General features: G+C 55.7%; 6 protein-coding genes across 6 annotated transcripts; 5 read left to right on the forward strand and 1 right to left on the reverse strand.

The window, feature by feature from the left end:
- The first annotated feature begins 91 nt into the window (after positions 1 to 91).
- B0T26DRAFT_728602 (uncharacterized protein) lies at positions 92 to 809 on the forward strand. The gene is made up of 2 exons (XM_060442907.1): positions 92 to 351; positions 504 to 809. The coding sequence occupies exons 1-2, from the start codon at positions 125 to 127 to the stop codon at positions 715 to 717; spliced, it is 441 nt and encodes a 146-aa protein (XP_060292014.1). The 5' UTR covers positions 92 to 124; the 3' UTR covers positions 718 to 809.
- A 1,570-nt stretch (positions 810 to 2,379) lies between these two features.
- B0T26DRAFT_479626 (stomatin-like protein) lies at positions 2,380 to 3,968 on the forward strand. The gene is made up of 3 exons (XM_060435259.1): positions 2,380 to 2,651; positions 2,710 to 3,293; positions 3,354 to 3,968. The coding sequence occupies exons 1-3, from the start codon at positions 2,465 to 2,467 to the stop codon at positions 3,642 to 3,644; spliced, it is 1,062 nt and encodes a 353-aa protein (XP_060292015.1). The 5' UTR covers positions 2,380 to 2,464; the 3' UTR covers positions 3,645 to 3,968.
- B0T26DRAFT_479665 (P-loop containing nucleoside triphosphate hydrolase protein) lies at positions 3,960 to 6,387 on the reverse strand. The gene is made up of 3 exons (XM_060435260.1): positions 6,053 to 6,387; positions 4,584 to 5,990; positions 3,960 to 4,520 (listed from the first exon to the last, which is right to left on the reverse strand). Exons 1-3 carry the CDS (start codon positions 6,275 to 6,277, stop codon positions 4,293 to 4,295), a joined length of 1,860 nt encoding a protein of 619 aa, XP_060292016.1. The 5' UTR covers positions 6,278 to 6,387; the 3' UTR covers positions 3,960 to 4,292.
- Positions 6,388 to 7,592: 1,205 nt separating this feature from the next.
- Positions 7,593 to 8,786, forward strand: B0T26DRAFT_655886 (uncharacterized protein; the record flags this gene model as incomplete). Its single annotated transcript, XM_060438663.1, has 1 exon — positions 7,593 to 8,786. One exon carries the CDS (start codon positions 7,593 to 7,595, stop codon positions 8,784 to 8,786), a length of 1,194 nt encoding a protein of 397 aa, XP_060292017.1.
- A 3,548-nt stretch (positions 8,787 to 12,334) lies between these two features.
- On the forward strand, positions 12,335 to 13,508 carry B0T26DRAFT_480103 (uncharacterized protein). Its single transcript, XM_060435263.1, has 3 exons — positions 12,335 to 12,528; positions 12,669 to 12,916; positions 13,003 to 13,508. The coding sequence occupies exons 1-3, from the start codon at positions 12,471 to 12,473 to the stop codon at positions 13,333 to 13,335; spliced, it is 639 nt and encodes a 212-aa protein (XP_060292018.1). The 5' UTR covers positions 12,335 to 12,470; the 3' UTR covers positions 13,336 to 13,508.
- Positions 13,509 to 13,547: 39 nt separating this feature from the next.
- Positions 13,548 to 14,868, forward strand: B0T26DRAFT_479733 (uncharacterized protein). Its single transcript, XM_060435261.1, has 3 exons — positions 13,548 to 14,036; positions 14,206 to 14,358; positions 14,438 to 14,868. Exons 1-3 carry the CDS (start codon positions 13,681 to 13,683, stop codon positions 14,520 to 14,522), a joined length of 594 nt encoding a protein of 197 aa, XP_060292019.1. The 5' UTR covers positions 13,548 to 13,680; the 3' UTR covers positions 14,523 to 14,868.
- The last annotated feature ends 1,154 nt before the right edge of the window (positions 14,869 to 16,022 follow it).

The raw sequence follows: 16,022 nt of genomic DNA on the forward strand, positions 1-16,022 counted from the left end.
GAAACCGAGTCCCTCAAGGCATACCACCTCGAAAATCACGCGCTACAGAATTCCAACACGGTGCTTCTGTATCATGTTGGTTGGCCGCTTACAGTTGTGTTGTGCATGAGATTGCAGGTAGGACATGCAGGGCAGAGTTGTCGAGGGCTTGGGGGGAGAGCCTCACTCATCTGCCAGTGTTGGGTACAGCCTTCAGTCACACCAGGAGAGGAAGTTGCATCCCATCCTGGCATGCAGTCTCAACTTGGTCGTCATCAAGGTGCTGGCTGCAAATATATCCCGCCAACACGGGCGTGCGAGAGTGGAAGAAAGCCCTGCTCAGAGCCCCGTCTGTTCTCTCGGGTGCCATGACTGGATAAACAATTGGTCAGATAGATGCACTCGGGAGATGTAGGCATTGCAATAGGAGCGAGAATAGTTAGCCCTGGGGCCAAAAGAGACGAAGCAGGCAGGGTCATATCCCAAGGGGCCAAATAATGAAAATCGGATTCAACCGGGTAGACCTCGTTTGCGTCTCGTGAACCAAGCCTCCGCCGCTCAGTATTGCACATCCCGCTTGATCACAAACACACCGACGGCATCTTGGCGGGCGGGCAGTGTGGTCAGCACCGTGACATTCGCGCCAACCCCAACGGCAGGAAGGTCTTGAAGCCTTTCAGTAAGCAGGTAAATACGCGCAGAAGAATCTGGCCGAATCCGAACCCGGGTACGCATTGATTGTGGGGGTTGAAGTCCATTCAAAGTCAGCCTGGCAGCTGCCTTGGGAGCTTGGCAGGCCGATCCTGGGGCGGCTCATGGCATGTAAACATCCACCGGGGAAATACATGTTAGCTTGGTACGTTGGTTACTATTAGTATCTTCCAGGGAAATCTCGCTAATCACTAACTTTGCCACCTTCCCACACTAACATGTATTACCCCGGAGGAGGTGTAAGTAGGAACTCTGCAGAACTTAAACTGGGGCGCGGGGAAGGAATTGTTCTGGAAAAGGCCGATCCAAGGCTCCACAACAGCTTGCCACCTTGTGACGCGGCTTGGTGCAAGATGGAAGACCTCGGTCAGACAAAGTATGAGCGGTTTTCTCCTTGTTCTTTGTCCACCGAAGCAAAGACAGCAACTTGCAAAGTTCCCGTTCAAGGTTTGTTGCAGAGGGGTCCGGTTGGTCTTGAAGGTGGTTCCGCGTGGGATTGTCGAATGAGAGGCGCCGAAGAGGATTAGTTTGTGGCTATGCCACGGTCACAAGGTTTGCTTGCTGGTGGTGGGTGGTCCCCCAAATCCCAAAAGAGAACACTCCATGTTGGGCGTTGGGTTGTTGCACAGAACTTCGGGTGGAATAGCTGGCCAAAGTGCCCATCTGGTGCTTTGGCCATTCCTGGCTGTGCCGTGATTCCTGAGCACATAGACGACGGGATAACATGGCAAAATCTCGAGTCGAAGTACTTGCTGCAATACGACGCTGCCAAAATCAGCCCGGGATACACGATAGGTGGATGGGTAGGTAGTTAGCCAAATAAAAAACGAATGGGGCTGCACAAGCCGTTGCCCGGTTCCATTGCCATCCAAGAGATGTCAATGAGTAACTAAATAGCTCATGTTCACAGGAAGAGAAGGTGGCATGTTCACCTCGTGGCTAGACAGGCTATCAGGCCGAAGACAATCCTGTGGCGAGCGGGTATCGAGGAATCGACCCGAATATTCCCGTCCTGTCCTGGCGTATGTACTGTAGGTATTCCCTTTCGTCACTACCACTCTAGGTTCCTAAGGCGTTTGTATGGAGAAGGCGGGCCAGCCGTCAGCATCGTCGATCGCTCGAAATCGGGTTGAAATCTCGGGTTGGTTAGGGTTTCGAGTCTTGGGAAATTGAACATGAGCCTTTTTGCGACACAGCACAGCGATTTCAAAGGGAGCTCTTGAGGTCATACGTACGATTTTGGGATTCCGTATTCCGTAAAGAGTTCTTGAAACGGATAGAAAGACGGAAATAAGCTCGTTCAAGTCGGGTGGATGAGAGCTTCGAGTTCATCCCGGTGTAATTCCCAGTGTGCCTTGGGCAGACAAGATGGATGGAGACTTCGGTCCCTAGAATGGGGTCGCATTCCCCGCACTGGGCACACTTGCCCCTGCACCTTAGGTTCCAGGTCAACCTTGCACCCACATCACATCTCTTGGCAGCGGGGTGCTAGGGAGCTTGGGCGCCGCAGCATGACCATCGACACCTCAAGCTTCCCCTACACACCGACCTTACCTACAGACTACCGACTCCTGGTTTCAGAAACGTATATATTCAACCGCTAGCCGCCCCTCTGTCAGACCACCACACCCGTCTTTCCAATCCTGCTTCCCACGTGTTAAATCGTCAGACACCATCAGTTTTCATCCGAATAGCGCACCAATACAGCATCTCCCATATCAACTGCCTGCCGCAATATCCCGATCGTGTCCGAAACATCGCTAAGACTCACAAAATGGCCTCGAGCGACAACGCTTCATCCAAGGGCAAGAGCACCGACCCCATTCTCAATGGCGGCGGTGGCTTCCGCCCCCAGGTCCCCATGACAGTAGAACCCCCGAAGCCTGAAGATCTCCAGAAGAGCTATGCCAGCATCGTTGGAGACGAAAATGCTGGCGCTCATGGCTGGTATGGCTCAATGAGTACGCTCTCCATCCCATCTTCTCTGTTACTCGTGCTGAATTTGCGCGCCTCCTATAGTTAATGCACTCGGGGCTGTCGTTGGAACCTGCGGTGCCGTCCCCTGCTGCATCTGCTGCCCGAACCCCTTCAAGAAAGTCAGCCAAGGAAACGTTGGATTGGTGACGAAGTTCGGCAAGTTCTACAGGGCCGTGGATCCAGGCCTCGTCAAAATCAATCCCCTCAGCGAGAAAATGATACAGGTCGACGTCAAGATCCAGATTGTCGAGGTTCCCAAGCAGGTCTGCATGACCAAGGACAACGTCAACATCAATCTCACGTCCGTCATCTACTACCACATCATCTCTCCTCATAAGGCCGCCTTCGGTATCACCAACGTCCGACAGGCTCTGATCGAGCGGACGCAAACTACTCTTCGTCACGTCATCGGCGCGCGCGTTCTGCAGGACGTCATTGAACGCCGCGAGGAAGTCGCACGTAGCATTGGCGAGATAATCGAACCCGTCGCGGCTGGCTGGGGCGTAGCCGTCGAGAGCATGCTCATCAAGGACATCATTTTCAGCACGGAACTGCAGGAGTCGCTGTCCATGGCGGCGCAGAGCAAGCGTATCGGAGAGAGCAAGGTTATCGCTGCAAGGGCCGAGGCATGTCCAACTCGCTCCACTCTCCAATCTCGAATCAAAATTGCTAACTGACGATACTAGGTCGAGGCTGCCAAGCTGATGCGGCAGGCCGCAGACATCCTGTCGTCGGCGCCGGCCATGCAGATCCGATATCTCGAGGCGATGCAGGCCATGGCCAAGACGGCCAACAGCAAGGTCATCTTCCTGCCGGCCGCCAACCAGACCATGCCGTCGGCATCGCAATTCGATGCGGCGCTGGCCCACCCCGAAGCCGAAGGTAGCAACAGCAGTAAGAATGTTTTTGGCGACTTTAACGGGGCGGACTCGGGCTTCCAGCAGGCCATCAACGCTCATGTCATTGAGAACATCTGATTCTGTCCTTCCATGACGTGAGACGTAGGCGCCGCCAAGGAAGCTGACACGACGCAAATTTCACCTATCAACGACTAATTTCTGGAGAGTTGTTTTCTACTCCTAACCAACACAACACTAATAACCCGCCCGCTTTACCAAATGTTTTTGGTTGCATTGAATCTGAAAACTTGAAGTATGTACATTATGGTTACGATCAGGACTACCCCACCCTTCAACGCAAGAGTGAAGGGGGGATGGAATGGGATGAAATGGAAAGGAGGGAAACCTTGGGATCGAAACAAAACAAAGGGGGCCTAGGTTTCGGACGAAGGATGATCGATATGAAATACCGGATGGGACAAGTTGTTTAACCAGGGATACCACTTTTGTTTGTTATTTCGTTTTCCTTTCAATTAGCTGCTAGGTCGTTTCGTTTATGATACCAACGTTCGTTTTGTTTCTGACAATGGTACTGAGATTACGAGGCAATAACGAACATGTATTTGTCTCCAAATTGTTGCATTTTAACTAATGTTCCAGCTTATTTCTCATGCCGACTTAATATTCTCTCTCCCAGCAGACAAAAAGGGGTATAATGGGGTAAAAATCATCAACTCTCATTTCCCATCTTCCTCCCATCTCCCTTCTTGATTTCTCCTTTTTAACCTACTCGCCAAACCCCTCAAATTCTTCTTCCTCCTCCTTCGCCGCCGCCTCCTTGGCCTTGGTCTGCTTCCTCACCTCCCCAATCAAGGCATCCAGCTTCTTCTGCTCCTCCTTCTCCTTGTCCGTCATCTGGCTGAACCGCTCTGCCTCGCGCTTCCGGCGCTTCTTCTCGCGCCTCGCCACTTTGACGTCTTCCTGGTCGTGCTTGGCGCTCCAGGCATCGTTGCTCTTGCGCTTCTGCACCTTCTCCGCCGCCGCCGCCGCCGCGTCCGGGTCGGCGAGGCGCTTCGCCTTGGCGGCCTTCCACTCGACCAGCTCCTCCTGCCGCTTCTTCTCGCGGACCTTATCGCGGAACGCGACCGCCTCGGTCTCGATGCCCAGGCCGAGCGACCGGTCGACGTCGAGCGACCGCAGCTCGGGCATCTTGGGCAGCTCGAGCAGCCCCCAGCCCTTGGCCAGGTCGCGCCAGTCGAGGTCGGTGATGCGGAAGATGGAGCTGGCCTGGTGCTCGAGGTAGCTGCGCGCCCAGCTGACGAAGGCACGTTGCGCCAGCTGGAATATTTCCCGGTCGGCCCGCGCTTGCGCGCGCAGTTTGGCCGACACTTGGTCGGCTTCCTCGTCTGATACGTCGATCAGCGGCTTGTCGAGCGGCGCAATGGGCGTCATGCGCACCTCTAGCAGCTGAACGTACTCCTCCTCCCGCCCCTCCTGTAGCATGACGACCGCGAGCCCTCGGCGCCCGGCGCGTCCGGCACGCCCGCATCTGTGGATGAATACTTTGGTGTCGGTGGGGGGGTCGTGCTGCACTACGAGATCCACCTGAGGGATGTCGAGGCCTCGCGCTGCGATGTCTGTTGTGAGGAGAATGGTGGGCGAGGTTGCGTTCACAAAACGCTCGAAATTCTTCTCGCGGACTTGTGGCTCTAGCTTTCCATGCAACGATGCGATGGAGAACCCAGGGGGGAGAATGGCTTGTAGAACTCGGGTGAAGTACTTTACAGCATAGCAAGTCGAGAAGAAGATGATGGACCGCGCAGGGCGCGGCTCGAGCTTCTCCAAAAGCTGGCATAAAGCTGGCAGCTTCTTGCTCGCCGGGGCCACGATGTACGACATTTGTAGCGACATGGGAGTCTTTCTCTCCTGGATGATCCCGCCGTCCTTCAAGCTCCTGACCCGGACCGTGATCTTGTGGGGATACAGCATTCCAACGAGAATGAGCTTCTCAACGGCTTCGCTCAGCGATGCGCTGAACAGACCGGTACGGCGCTGCTTTGGGAGATAGCCAAGGATTCTGGTGAGCTCTTGGGAGAAACCGAGGTCTAGCAAGCGGTCGGCTTCGTCCATGACCAGAACCTCAAACGATGACGCAGGGGCCTTGACGTAGGGGCTAGACAAAAGCTCGGCCAGCCTTCCGGGGGTGGCAATGAGGAGGTTCGGCGACAGGCGTAGAAATGTGCTCAGGTCCTCGGCAGCTTTCGTCGTACCACCGACCAACAGTTGAGGGACAACGACCGGATGCGCCGTCTCGGGTCGCTTTTCGTCCGCCTCGGCAAATGACAGCATCTCGCTAGACGGCGCATGGAATTTGATGAGAGAGAGAAGGACATTGTAGATTTGCGTCGCGAGTTCACGGGTGGGCGAGATTATGATGCCCTGGACGTGGTGTCGCTTCGACGGCTCGGCGCCTCGCAAGATTCGCTTCAGAGAGGCAGATAAGTTAGCAAAAGTGTTCATCGCCTTGTCGAGAAGCGACTTTTTACCTCAACAACAGGAATCAGAAACGCAAGGGTTTTGCCGCTGCCAGTGACTGCTTCCACAACCACATCTTTGTTGCCGCGGAAGATTTCGAGGCATGATTTCTGCACGGGCGTGGGCTGCTCGAAGCCCATTGACGACAGATAATCGAGAATCCATTGCGCAAGGCTCGGGGTCAGAGCATCCCATGATCTCGGAGCCTTCTTGGCGCGTGACTGATCTGGCGCCATGATGCTGCTGTGGGCTGAAGGCTCTGTCTGGTTCTGGTTCGAGCCTCTGCGCGGTGGGACAAGGCGGGATGATCAAGACGAAACAAAAAATCCTGGGAATTATTTGGCCCTTATCTTATCGGCTTATCGATAGACCTCAGGGATCCGTAGAAGCGATGCCTCGAAGCAGCCTCCGAAGAAACCGAGCCACTGCGCTAATCAATACGTACTCGTACATGTAGTTACTTTCTACGGGATTCGGGGTTTTCGCCTTGCTCAGAGTGGTGTGACTCGAAGCGGAAAACAACAAATCTGCCTCGCCTGCAACTGCTCTGCTTGAGCTTTTTTCGCGCTCTTGACTTTACGGAGAGACCAGTACGAATACAAAGGTATCACGCATAGGACCATGGTTACATAAAGTGTCCCGTATACTCCGTGCCACCGCTACCTTACCAGGGCGGTGTTCATGTCCATGGCGATAAACAGCTTGAGACAGGTGGGTCACAGGAGTGGGTTGTTGTTGGCCTAAGTTGGCCTTATTCCGTTCACTAGCTTGGCCGTGGTGAACGGCTACTTCCCACGCCCACTAAACCTTGGCCAACAAACAAGACTGCATATTTTTAGAATCTGTAAGGTCAAGATCATCGGCTCATACCTCATATGAATGCATCGTGGGCTTTGCTTGGAGTTTTAAGGTATGGATTCTTTCTTTCGACGATTCTACAGTATTGCCAGAGACAGGCATCTATCATCGCCTGGCCTCTTGGGCCCGTCACATGCGATTACAGGGGCCGGAGAGTGAGGTGTCTGCCCGACTGCCTCCCCGCCCCCCCCTGCAACTTTCGTCATCCGCACCAGCCGAAGCGTCGAAAAATCCTCGTCCCGCCCAGGCCTAACAGGGCTTTCTCGTAACACCCACCCTCAAAGCCAGCCCGATTGCCAGAAGAAGCCCGCCCGCCCACAACCATCAAAGCCCTGCCACCAATAGACAGGTACATTGATGTTGGCCGCCTGAGACCTTCCTGTGACCACCGCCGCCCTTTCAAACCGTCAAGAGGCCTGCGTCCCCCTCAGTCAGCCATGATCGGTGGAGTTCTATCACTCCACCGCATCACGACTCTTCACGCTGGATCCGATCGCTCAACACGCCGCCGTCTTTTTGCGATACCACCAACCCGACTATAGCGTCGGCGCCGCCTTAACCGCGACCCTGACGCGAGAATCTCGAAAAGATAAACATCTCCGCTCGGCATTTTGGCCTCCGCGATTCTACGATCTCCAGCGGGCGCTCGCCGGCGCCATCACCCTGCCGGCGCTTCCACCGTTTCCCTACATCATGTCAGTCCGGGGGAAACCCATCGTGCCGGCGACGCCGCGCGTCATATCCCCCAGCCCGACACCGTCCGAGACGGATGCGGCGGCCCGCGAGGCATATTTTGGCCCTGTGACGAGGTCGGCAGCGAGGAGGCGTTTGACTACACCGCATCCTGTTGAGGAGGATCTGGACGAGGATGAAAGTCCGGAGCTCCAACGGGCCCGGACCCGGAGCCGAAGCCCCATCGACACACGGAAGGTGGGTAGGTTGGCGTCAGCGAAGCCGTCTACCAACAAAAAGAGTGCAAATGGCCATGCAGCGGCACCCGCCACCGTATCGCCCTCAAACGGTCACATCCCCGAAAAGTCGGCCAACGGCCACCTCGTGCCGCCTACCCCATCCATATACTCTGGCTGGAGCTGGAGGGACTTTAGTCGCAGCCCGAGTCCGCTGGGCCTTATCCCCATCCACAGGCACTGGCGGACGTTCGTGCACAAGCACGAGGTTCCAAGGAAAGCGCTGCACGTGTCCATCGGCTTCTTTGTCGTGTGGCTCTATCTCTCTGGCACGCAGACCCTAGCGGTGTGTCCCTACCTTCTCGGGGCCCTTATCCCCATCGCGGTCGTGGACGTGGCGCGCCATCACTATGCGCCATTCAACCGCTTTTACGTCAAGGTTCTAGGTGCTCTGATGCGCGAGAGCGAGTTCTCGGGCTACAACGGCGTCATCTTCTATCTCCTCGGGGCCTGGACTGTACTGTTCTTCTTCCCTAAAGACGTTGGCGTTGTGGGCACACTGCTCCTCAGCTGGTGCGACACGGCCGCGAGCACGTTCGGCAGGCTATATGGGCGCTTCACCCCTCGCATTCGCCGAGGCAAGTCCCTCGCCGGATCTCTGGCTGCGTTCCTCGTCGGAGTCGGCACTGCGGCATGGTTCTGGGGCTGGTTGGTCCCGACAATGGGCCCTTTCCCCGGAGACGAGGCGTTCATGTTCACCGGCACGCTTAGCTTGCCGCAAACCATATCAGAGGCGGTCGGACTAACTCCGGCTCAGGCTGCCGTCTCGGGTGGGCTGGCTCTCGCCATCATGAGCGTTTGGTCGGGGTTGGTCGCCGCGACCAGCGAGTTGGTCGACGTGTTTGGGTTGGATGACAATTTGACAATTCCCGTGTTAAGCGGCCTCGGCATCTGGGGGTTCTTGAAGATTTTCGGTTAATAGGCGGTGGGTGGCTGAGGGCTTGAAGGTTAATGGACACCGGCATGCAAACGTTTGGATCTGGTTGCTTTGCTGCAATGATCGGCATGGATTTTGTGCGTGTGTTTATCGATGCATGGTCGGCGTTTTTCTTTTTAGGTAGTATCCGGGAGTCATGGTGCAATGTTGACGCAAAACTAACGTGTAACTATTTGGAGATTTGCTTGCAGCCTCGGCAGGCTGTGAAGTTTGTGAGCGCCGAGCATGGCTGGCTATTTGGCAAACCTAGGTTCTAATTACCTACCTTACCTATCTACATACCTTACATACCTAGTTAGATATCAGTAGACAGAATTTCTCTTCTCATTTTCCCCTCTCTTTTCTGGTGGACCAAAAGACCAAACCAGAGCGCTAGGAACAGACAAACCACAACCCAACCCCATCGTTGCCTGCTAGATAGCCCGAGGGCAGCCTCTCATCGAACCCCACGCAGCTTAGTGCGGGCAAGCTACCGATTACAAGGGTATGTTGTCAAACCCCGCAACCGAGAGTTCTAGGATCCCATGGAGTGCCCTCTGCAGCTAGGCCGCCTCCGCTCTATTAGGTCTCTGCTAGCGTCTTAACAGAAACAGAGCCAATGTGGAGGAAACGAAGGGTCATGTTCTGCGACTCGGTATTCTAAAGTCGCCGACTTGAACACGAGTGATCCATTTAGGAGAAGGGCAGATAGGCGAGATTGAATTCAACACGATTTGTTGCCACGCAAGTTTTGAGCATATTAGAGGAAGTCAAGCACGAAAAGCTAAGTAAGGAAGGGATAAGCAAGCAAGTATGTCTTGCATTCGGGCCTAGCTAGAGGGGACCTTGGGGCGGGCCTTCCGTCGATGGAGTGCGTCAAAACGGAAAGAAGGCGGGTGATGGATGTTGCTGTGATGGAGACGTGAAAAAAAGGAAAGAGCGAAGGGACGCCTTTGCAGTTTGCACCGTGACCCGAAGAAAAAACAGAAAAAAAACCAAAATTAGCCAGGGTCGAGCTTTTGATTTTTCTCGTCCTTTTCCCACCACCTCCCGACTCCCGACTCCCGACTCTCGACTCCCATGCCGGAACTATCATCCTCTTTGGACCTAACACGACAGCAATCTCGTCCCACGAACGCACCCGTTGCAGTCCATTGACGAGTCCCGATTCGCAGAGCGCCGTTGGCCGAGGCCGTATTAGCCGCATGCCCTCTCACGAACGCCCCAGGCATTGCAGCAAACGTCGCACAGGCGGCCGGCCAGACAGACCGACGGACAGGAAAAGACGCAATTGCAAACGCCAACCGACCCAGGAACAGGAAACGTCGAATAAAACCGAGCAATCTTGATCGCGGATATGGCTTGAGGCACACACATGCATGTAGGGGAGCTGCCGCGAGCATGTCACGGCTATAGCAGCGCCCGCAGTCAAAAGGTACCGGCCCTTCTTCTTGCCGTCACTTCCCTCCCTTTCTTCAAACGGAGAGCTGGAGAACGTAGATCAGCCGTCCGCCACGCCCATGTGCCCGTTAGGGCGGAGTGGGCATCTGTATGCTCATGTACGTTTTCTGTCATGGGCTTTTCAGAAGGCAGCACCGAGGCCCGGCTGTGGCGTCTCCATCCTATAGAATCGTGCCCAGTCATCAATCGGCGGCGCAGGTCTAGTTTGACTGCATCTCCCAAGTCCACTCAAACCCTGATGTTACATTTCGCGGTACCCACACACGATTTTCAAGGCGGGCCCGTTTTGTTTCTCGAAGGCCCGCCGCCGTCATGGAGGGAACGCTCTGCAGCAAAGTGGCTCTGGACGTGCAGGAGGGCTTTGATGCGTTGTCCCCCCTCGCTGGCCCGAGCCTGCATTACGCCGCTTTGCCCATCCGCGGGCCAGCATTCTCCATTGAGACGCCGAGCTGGCTGGCTGGCTGGCTCGTTCGTTCGCTCGCTCGCAGCTCTTTCTCTTCCTCGCTCTCCTCGTCTCTTCTCTTGTCAATTCGCGTCTCTGGGGTATTCTACCTGGCAATTGTTTGGGGATGGCTCTTGCCGGCGCGGTCTAACGCAATTCCTAGTGCCGCCGCTAGAGGCCGGTGCTTGGCAGTTTTTGTGGCCGTGGAGAACCAAGAGATGTCCATGTACACACACTCCACGTTCGGCTGGCCAGGCCACGGGTCAGCCGTGCACACGGAGCAGAGAGGATTCCAGCTAACTCGATACCGACTGGGCCCAGGTTGCCGGCTCTCTTGATCTGTGGTCCCCAACGATGGCCCATTGTCGAGCCATTGGGCTGTTCTTGCCCACCAACAAGAGCAATAGTCTCTCTGCTTCGCATGCCTTGCAAGTCATGCCTTCCCCGCCCCCCTCCCCGACTTCTGGGCCTTGTAGTCCCCCCAGGCCGGGACGACTTGTTGCGGTCTAGGGGATGCAACATGTGCCTAGGCTGACCTGGTTGGGACTCAAGCCACCAGGAGATAGTCTTTCCCAGTATAGACAACTCCTTCCCCCCTCGGACACCCCTCTAAAAGCCACCCGCTAGCATAGGAGTATGGAGAACCATGGTTGCTTCGTGGGCTGTCCGGAACACACAGCTAAGATCTACTTGGGAAGGGAGGCGAGGGGGTGGGCGTGCTTTCTGCCGTCGACCCATCCCGGCAACCTCAGACCTTGGAAGTGCATCGGGTGGACCATCCACGTTTTCCGTCGTCCCTTTGACGTACATGACTTGAGACTGCCCTACATGCTCTTCTGCTCGCCTGCCCTTACCGAAACGGCCAAGGCATCCGTCCCGCGCGCTCAACGGGGTTCGACTGCTTGTACCACCTGGTACTTGGACACATTGCAATGTTGCCTTCTCTCGGCTACGGTCACCGCCACCAAAGACCCGAGATTCGAGCCCTCCCTCTGCATACTATCTCGACAGGGCGAAACAGGCAGGTGAAATACCACGACATGGCGAGTCTCAGACTTGCATGCCGTGACAAGTCTGGAGTGGTCTGTGGCCGAAAATTCCGGCAGTATTTGACCGACAGCTACGCAGTTGGTTTCCGAGGCACAGGCGCATTACATGCTCTCCACAAAGCCTTGCAGAGCATGAGTACGCGACGAGGATGGGAGAGAAAAATAAGAGAGAGGCTTATGTCGAGGAGTTATTAACACACGTCCAGGATACATGCCGTGGTGGTGTCTTGTCCCGGACTGCCTGACTGCCTGCCTAGCCTCTGCGGTCCGTTTTTGCCCATGTCAGCAAGCAGCACATCCACACTCTACCGACTCCCAACGAATGGGGTGCCAAATGAGGTCGAATTCACCATCCTTCCACCAATAGAATATTTTAGATTTTGGAATATTTTAATTCCCATAATTCCAAAGGGGTCCGGGAAACGCACAGGCCACGGAGAAGCAGTTGGCTTGGGTGACTGACCGGCCCAAAAAATAATTCAAGTGTCTGCAGCCATTTTTTTAGACAACACATTTGCCCGACTGATGCATCACTGCCTAACCCGACTTTGCAACGTTTGTTTGACGGCGGCGTCTTTTCTTTCCGGGCCAACAAGATTGCAGCTCAAGCAGGCCGGATCCAGCGCCGCTTTTGCTGTGGGATTGGCGTTAAGAGAACGCGCGCTTGTTCGTCACCGATCCTCTCTGGAGTTCCGGTCCTCCGTTTGTTAGATTCCAAGGCACCCCCCCCCCCAAATGAGCCGGCTGTCGAATGTCGAATGTCTGCCCCGAGCTCGCCTTCGTGGGTGTGTGTGTACGTGTGCGTGTGTGTGCAATGCCGTTCCGTGCAGTGGGTTTCGCAAGCTACCGTCTAGCTAGTCGGCTACGCACACATCTGATGACCTCCGAATTCTGTCCTGGATACAAGTCTCTGACCTCCATCGTTAACCCCAGCCTGTCATACGGCGTTTCCCTCCCCCCCGTCCCCCATTCCATCCCGCCACGCCTGGTCTAGTCTCGAGCCAGACTCCCCTGGTTCTGTCTCTTGCCTCCTGCCTTTCTGTGTGCTCTCGTCCGTATCCCCCGTCTCCCCCCCGGTCCCGTCCTTGTCATCCCATGTCTGGTTGAACCCAGTGTCATACATCCACCCCCCTCTATACCGGCTGTTCTATCTGACCTTGGACTCTGCCGTTGAGCCTCCGGTTCGTATACCCCCGTCACCGTCGTTCCCTTTTCGCCCCCTTGCCATGTCTGACCCTAGTGCCCCCGTCACCCGCATCGCCGACAGGCTCCATGGCCCTTCATCCCCTCCGCTCGGCCATGTCCACCAATACAAACGATGATAGTCGCTCCTCGGCATATGCATCTGGTTTGCTCAGTCCTTTCTCTGATCAATCGAAACTCGTCTGTAGGCCAATCCGAGCCTTGGTTGCTTGGTCAATTGCTCCAGGGATCACCCCATCGGCCTTGCCAACCGACATTCTTTTTAGTCTATGCCCACGCCGGGAGGGCGGGCGAGGGCCCTGTCACCATGGAGGCTAGGCCATCGTCGTCTCCGTCATCATCACCACATCCTATCTCTTCCCGGCTTCAAGCGGGGTTGCGAAGAGCTGACGAATAGAGTCAGGATGTCTTATCCTGCTCGAGCTCGTGATGTTGGCCGATGGCCGGCCGGGGGGGGGATCTTTGGAAAAGTATAAAAGGGGTCGTCGTTGACGGGGTCTTCAAGAATTCTTCTTCCTCCTTTTCTCATCACTTTTCTTCTGCTCCTCAGACTCCAGACCCAAGAACTCCAGGCCACTTAGCTTGACCTCGGTCCAACGCCCCTGAACCACTTACACAAGCACCGCTTGTCTTCATCGCCCCCCTCAGTCACGCTTCCGTCTTAGTGCTTCGCACACAAGGACAACCCCACAGCCTTATCCACCCACTAGCACCTTGCACATCTCCCGCAGCACAGATCACCATGTCGTCCCCCTACTCAGGCCAGTACTACGCCGCCTCGGGAGCTCTTCCCATCCCCGCCGGCAAGGGGCAATACCAGTACCAATACCCAACCTACTACACCAGCGGCGACAGCACTTACTCGGTGTCGCCGCCCGAGGATCTAGACGCCTCCGTGACTTCGGGATCTGGCGTGGCGTCGTATGGCCACTCTGGCTTCTCGGCCACCACGTCCAGCTATGCCGGCAGCAGCCAAGGCGAATACGACAGCGCCGGGTCTGCAAACGGCGTTGATCTCAATGAGTACATGCAAGATCGCTTTGCGGACACCTTCAACCCGATCCCGCTCGACAAGTGCACAGCCACGCAAGCGCAAGCGTAAGTTTCTGCTCCCTGAAAATTTGGTTTCCAGCATCCTATTTCCCCCGTTCGCCGTTTTTCCCTTCTGCGAGCCGATTCCGAATTTGGAGTCTGCTCGTAGAAGGGAGAATTGGTCAACTTGTCAAGCAGAAAATGATGAGCTCTTTGGCTAACTTGGAAACCTCAGATCTGGCCTTCTGAACGCAAAACATCGCGAGCTCCTGGAACTGCAGGCCAAGGCGCAGGCGCGTTTGGCCAAGTCCCGGGCGCGCTTCGCGCAGGGCCTCGAGGATGCGCAAGAAGTGCGCAACGATCTCGAATGGACCCAGAAGAAAGTGACGTGAGTTTTCCCAACTCTTCCAACCCTCCAGCCCTCCAGCCATCGGAGGAGCGAAGGGACTGATATTTGGCAAATCCAGATCTCTGAAGACCAAGGCGTCAAAGAAGCACTCCAAGGAATACACCAAGGCGCGGGCGCGGTACCCGTCTCCAGATTCGTACTAGCATTCCATCATTTTCCAGACCTGATTTTCTTGAGTTTGGCGGTTCATCCTTTTTCGGTTTTTTTTTTGATCTTTTCTTTTTACTTTTGTCAGGCCTCAAATTTAGGCACACAGGACCTTGTTGAGTTTTTTGGCGCATATGAACGGGTGGGTTTGCACATATCTGGGAGAGGAAGTTTACATACCCCCGTTTGCTTTACGTCTTGTTTGTTTCTCCCTGAGACTGATTTTCTCACTTCTGGCGAAAATGGGAGCTGATTGGGTGCGGTGGGCTCTGGAGCAGCCTTGGGAAATAGGTGACGTTGAGAAGACCAGGCGAGGCGCGGCAAAATAGCCGCGGGATTCCCCTCGCTGCTTTACGGAGGGTAAGGGCAGAGAACGGAGAGAAACCGAGAGAGAGGGGGGGGGGGGGGGGGTCGAAAGTGCGTGTTCCTGCAGCAGTGCAGCTTGCGGCAGGGCGGGCAAGCGGGCAAGCGGGCGTTTTTTTCGATCTCACGCCCCCTCCTTCACACCCAAATTCTCGGCACCACACACACACACTCAGACACTAATCTCTGCTCGAGTGAGCGAGCGCCCCCGGGTACGGCTGTTTCACGACGTTACGATTTATGATTGGATGGGAGAGCAAAGGCCCACGGTTTTTTCCCACGGGGAAGAAGTTACGGACCAGCTAGCGTTTTCCCACGCGCGCCATGCAGATCGCCAGCTCTTCTCCCACACAGCACACGCCCCCCGCCCCCCCCCCCCCCCCACTCTGCACGTCACTCGCTGATCTGGCAGCGGGCGGAACGGGAAGGCAGGCAAGGCGCCAGGGCAGGGCTGCAGCAGTAAGCCCTGGCGACTGGCGGGGGTGTGGGCTAGCTTACTTCATTCGTCCGGGGGGCCGGAGCCCTGGGTGTGCGCCAGCCACGGCGCGCGTGTGGGCTTCGCCTGCTTGCTCTGTCTTGCGGGGGGGGCCACAGTACCGAGCAAGCGGTCGGTAGCAGCAGCAGCAGCAGCAGCAGCAGCAGCAGCAGCAAGCCACACACCTGGGGAGGGGGGGTGAAACTGACTGCTGGGAAGAGGGGGGGCCACACACACACTCACACACACGCACACCCACTAGGTGGGTTGTCTCCGTTTTGGGGTAAAAAAAACTGGACGGGGCGAAAGATGAAGGCCAGACGGAGCTTATCCATTTTGGGGCCTGGAGATATTGCCTCTTGCGGAAAAGAGAGGGTGAGGTTTGTCCACGAGGGGTGGTGATAGTCACAAGTTTTGGCCGTAGTGTCCTTTTTTTTGTCTTTCTTGACTACTTACTTGGTTAATTGGGCTAGGGCTGGGTAAAGGGCGTTTCTCTCTTTGGGGGGGTTTTCCGTTTCTTCTGTCTCTTTTCCATAGGGCCGTAGCAAGAACACACACACTGAGGATCTAGACTTTTTCCGTGTCCGAAAACCGTAAGACTGGGACCGTCCATCCTCTCGCTGGACTTCTTTTTTCCCGACTCCCCGCGCGTGTGCCC

This window comes from Lasiosphaeria miniovina (genome assembly GCF_030549165.1).
Source record: "Lasiosphaeria miniovina strain SMH2392-1A chromosome Unknown B0T26scaffold_7, whole genome shotgun sequence".
Taxonomy (NCBI): domain Eukaryota; kingdom Fungi; phylum Ascomycota; class Sordariomycetes; order Sordariales; family Lasiosphaeriaceae; genus Lasiosphaeria; species Lasiosphaeria miniovina.

Coding starts and splice junctions, on each gene's coding strand:
- B0T26DRAFT_728602 (XM_060442907.1), top strand. CDS start 125: ATGCAGGGCAGAGTTGTCGAGGGCTTGGGGGGAGAGCCTCACTCATCT. Junction 352..503: donor TGTTCTCTCGGGTGCCATGA/CTGGATAAACAA, acceptor AACCGGGTAGAC/CTCGTTTGCGTCTCGTGAAC.
- B0T26DRAFT_479626 (XM_060435259.1), top strand. CDS start 2,465: ATGGCCTCGAGCGACAACGCTTCATCCAAGGGCAAGAGCACCGACCCC. Junction 2,652..2,709: donor TGGCTGGTATGGCTCAATGA/GTACGCTCTCCA, acceptor CGCCTCCTATAG/TTAATGCACTCGGGGCTGTC. Junction 3,294..3,353: donor TTATCGCTGCAAGGGCCGAG/GCATGTCCAACT, acceptor TGACGATACTAG/GTCGAGGCTGCCAAGCTGAT.
- B0T26DRAFT_479665 (XM_060435260.1), bottom strand. CDS start 6,277: ATGGCGCCAGATCAGTCACGCGCCAAGAAGGCTCCGAGATCATGGGAT. Junction 5,991..6,052: donor TTCTGATTCCTGTTGTTGAG/GTAAAAAGTCGC, acceptor GCCTCTCTGAAG/CGAATCTTGCGAGGCGCCGA. Junction 4,521..4,583: donor TCGAGTGGAAGGCCGCCAAG/GCGAAGCGCCTC, acceptor CAGAAGCGCAAG/AGCAACGATGCCTGGAGCGC.
- B0T26DRAFT_480103 (XM_060435263.1), top strand. CDS start 12,471: ATGAGCCGGCTGTCGAATGTCGAATGTCTGCCCCGAGCTCGCCTTCGT. Junction 12,529..12,668: donor TCGCCTTCGTGGGTGTGTGT/GTACGTGTGCGT, acceptor CGTTAACCCCAG/CCTGTCATACGGCGTTTCCC. Junction 12,917..13,002: donor ACTCTGCCGTTGAGCCTCCG/GTTCGTATACCC, acceptor CATCGCCGACAG/GCTCCATGGCCCTTCATCCC.
- B0T26DRAFT_479733 (XM_060435261.1), top strand. CDS start 13,681: ATGTCGTCCCCCTACTCAGGCCAGTACTACGCCGCCTCGGGAGCTCTT. Junction 14,037..14,205: donor ACAGCCACGCAAGCGCAAGC/GTAAGTTTCTGC, acceptor TGGAAACCTCAG/ATCTGGCCTTCTGAACGCAA. Junction 14,359..14,437: donor TGGACCCAGAAGAAAGTGAC/GTGAGTTTTCCC, acceptor TGGCAAATCCAG/ATCTCTGAAGACCAAGGCGT.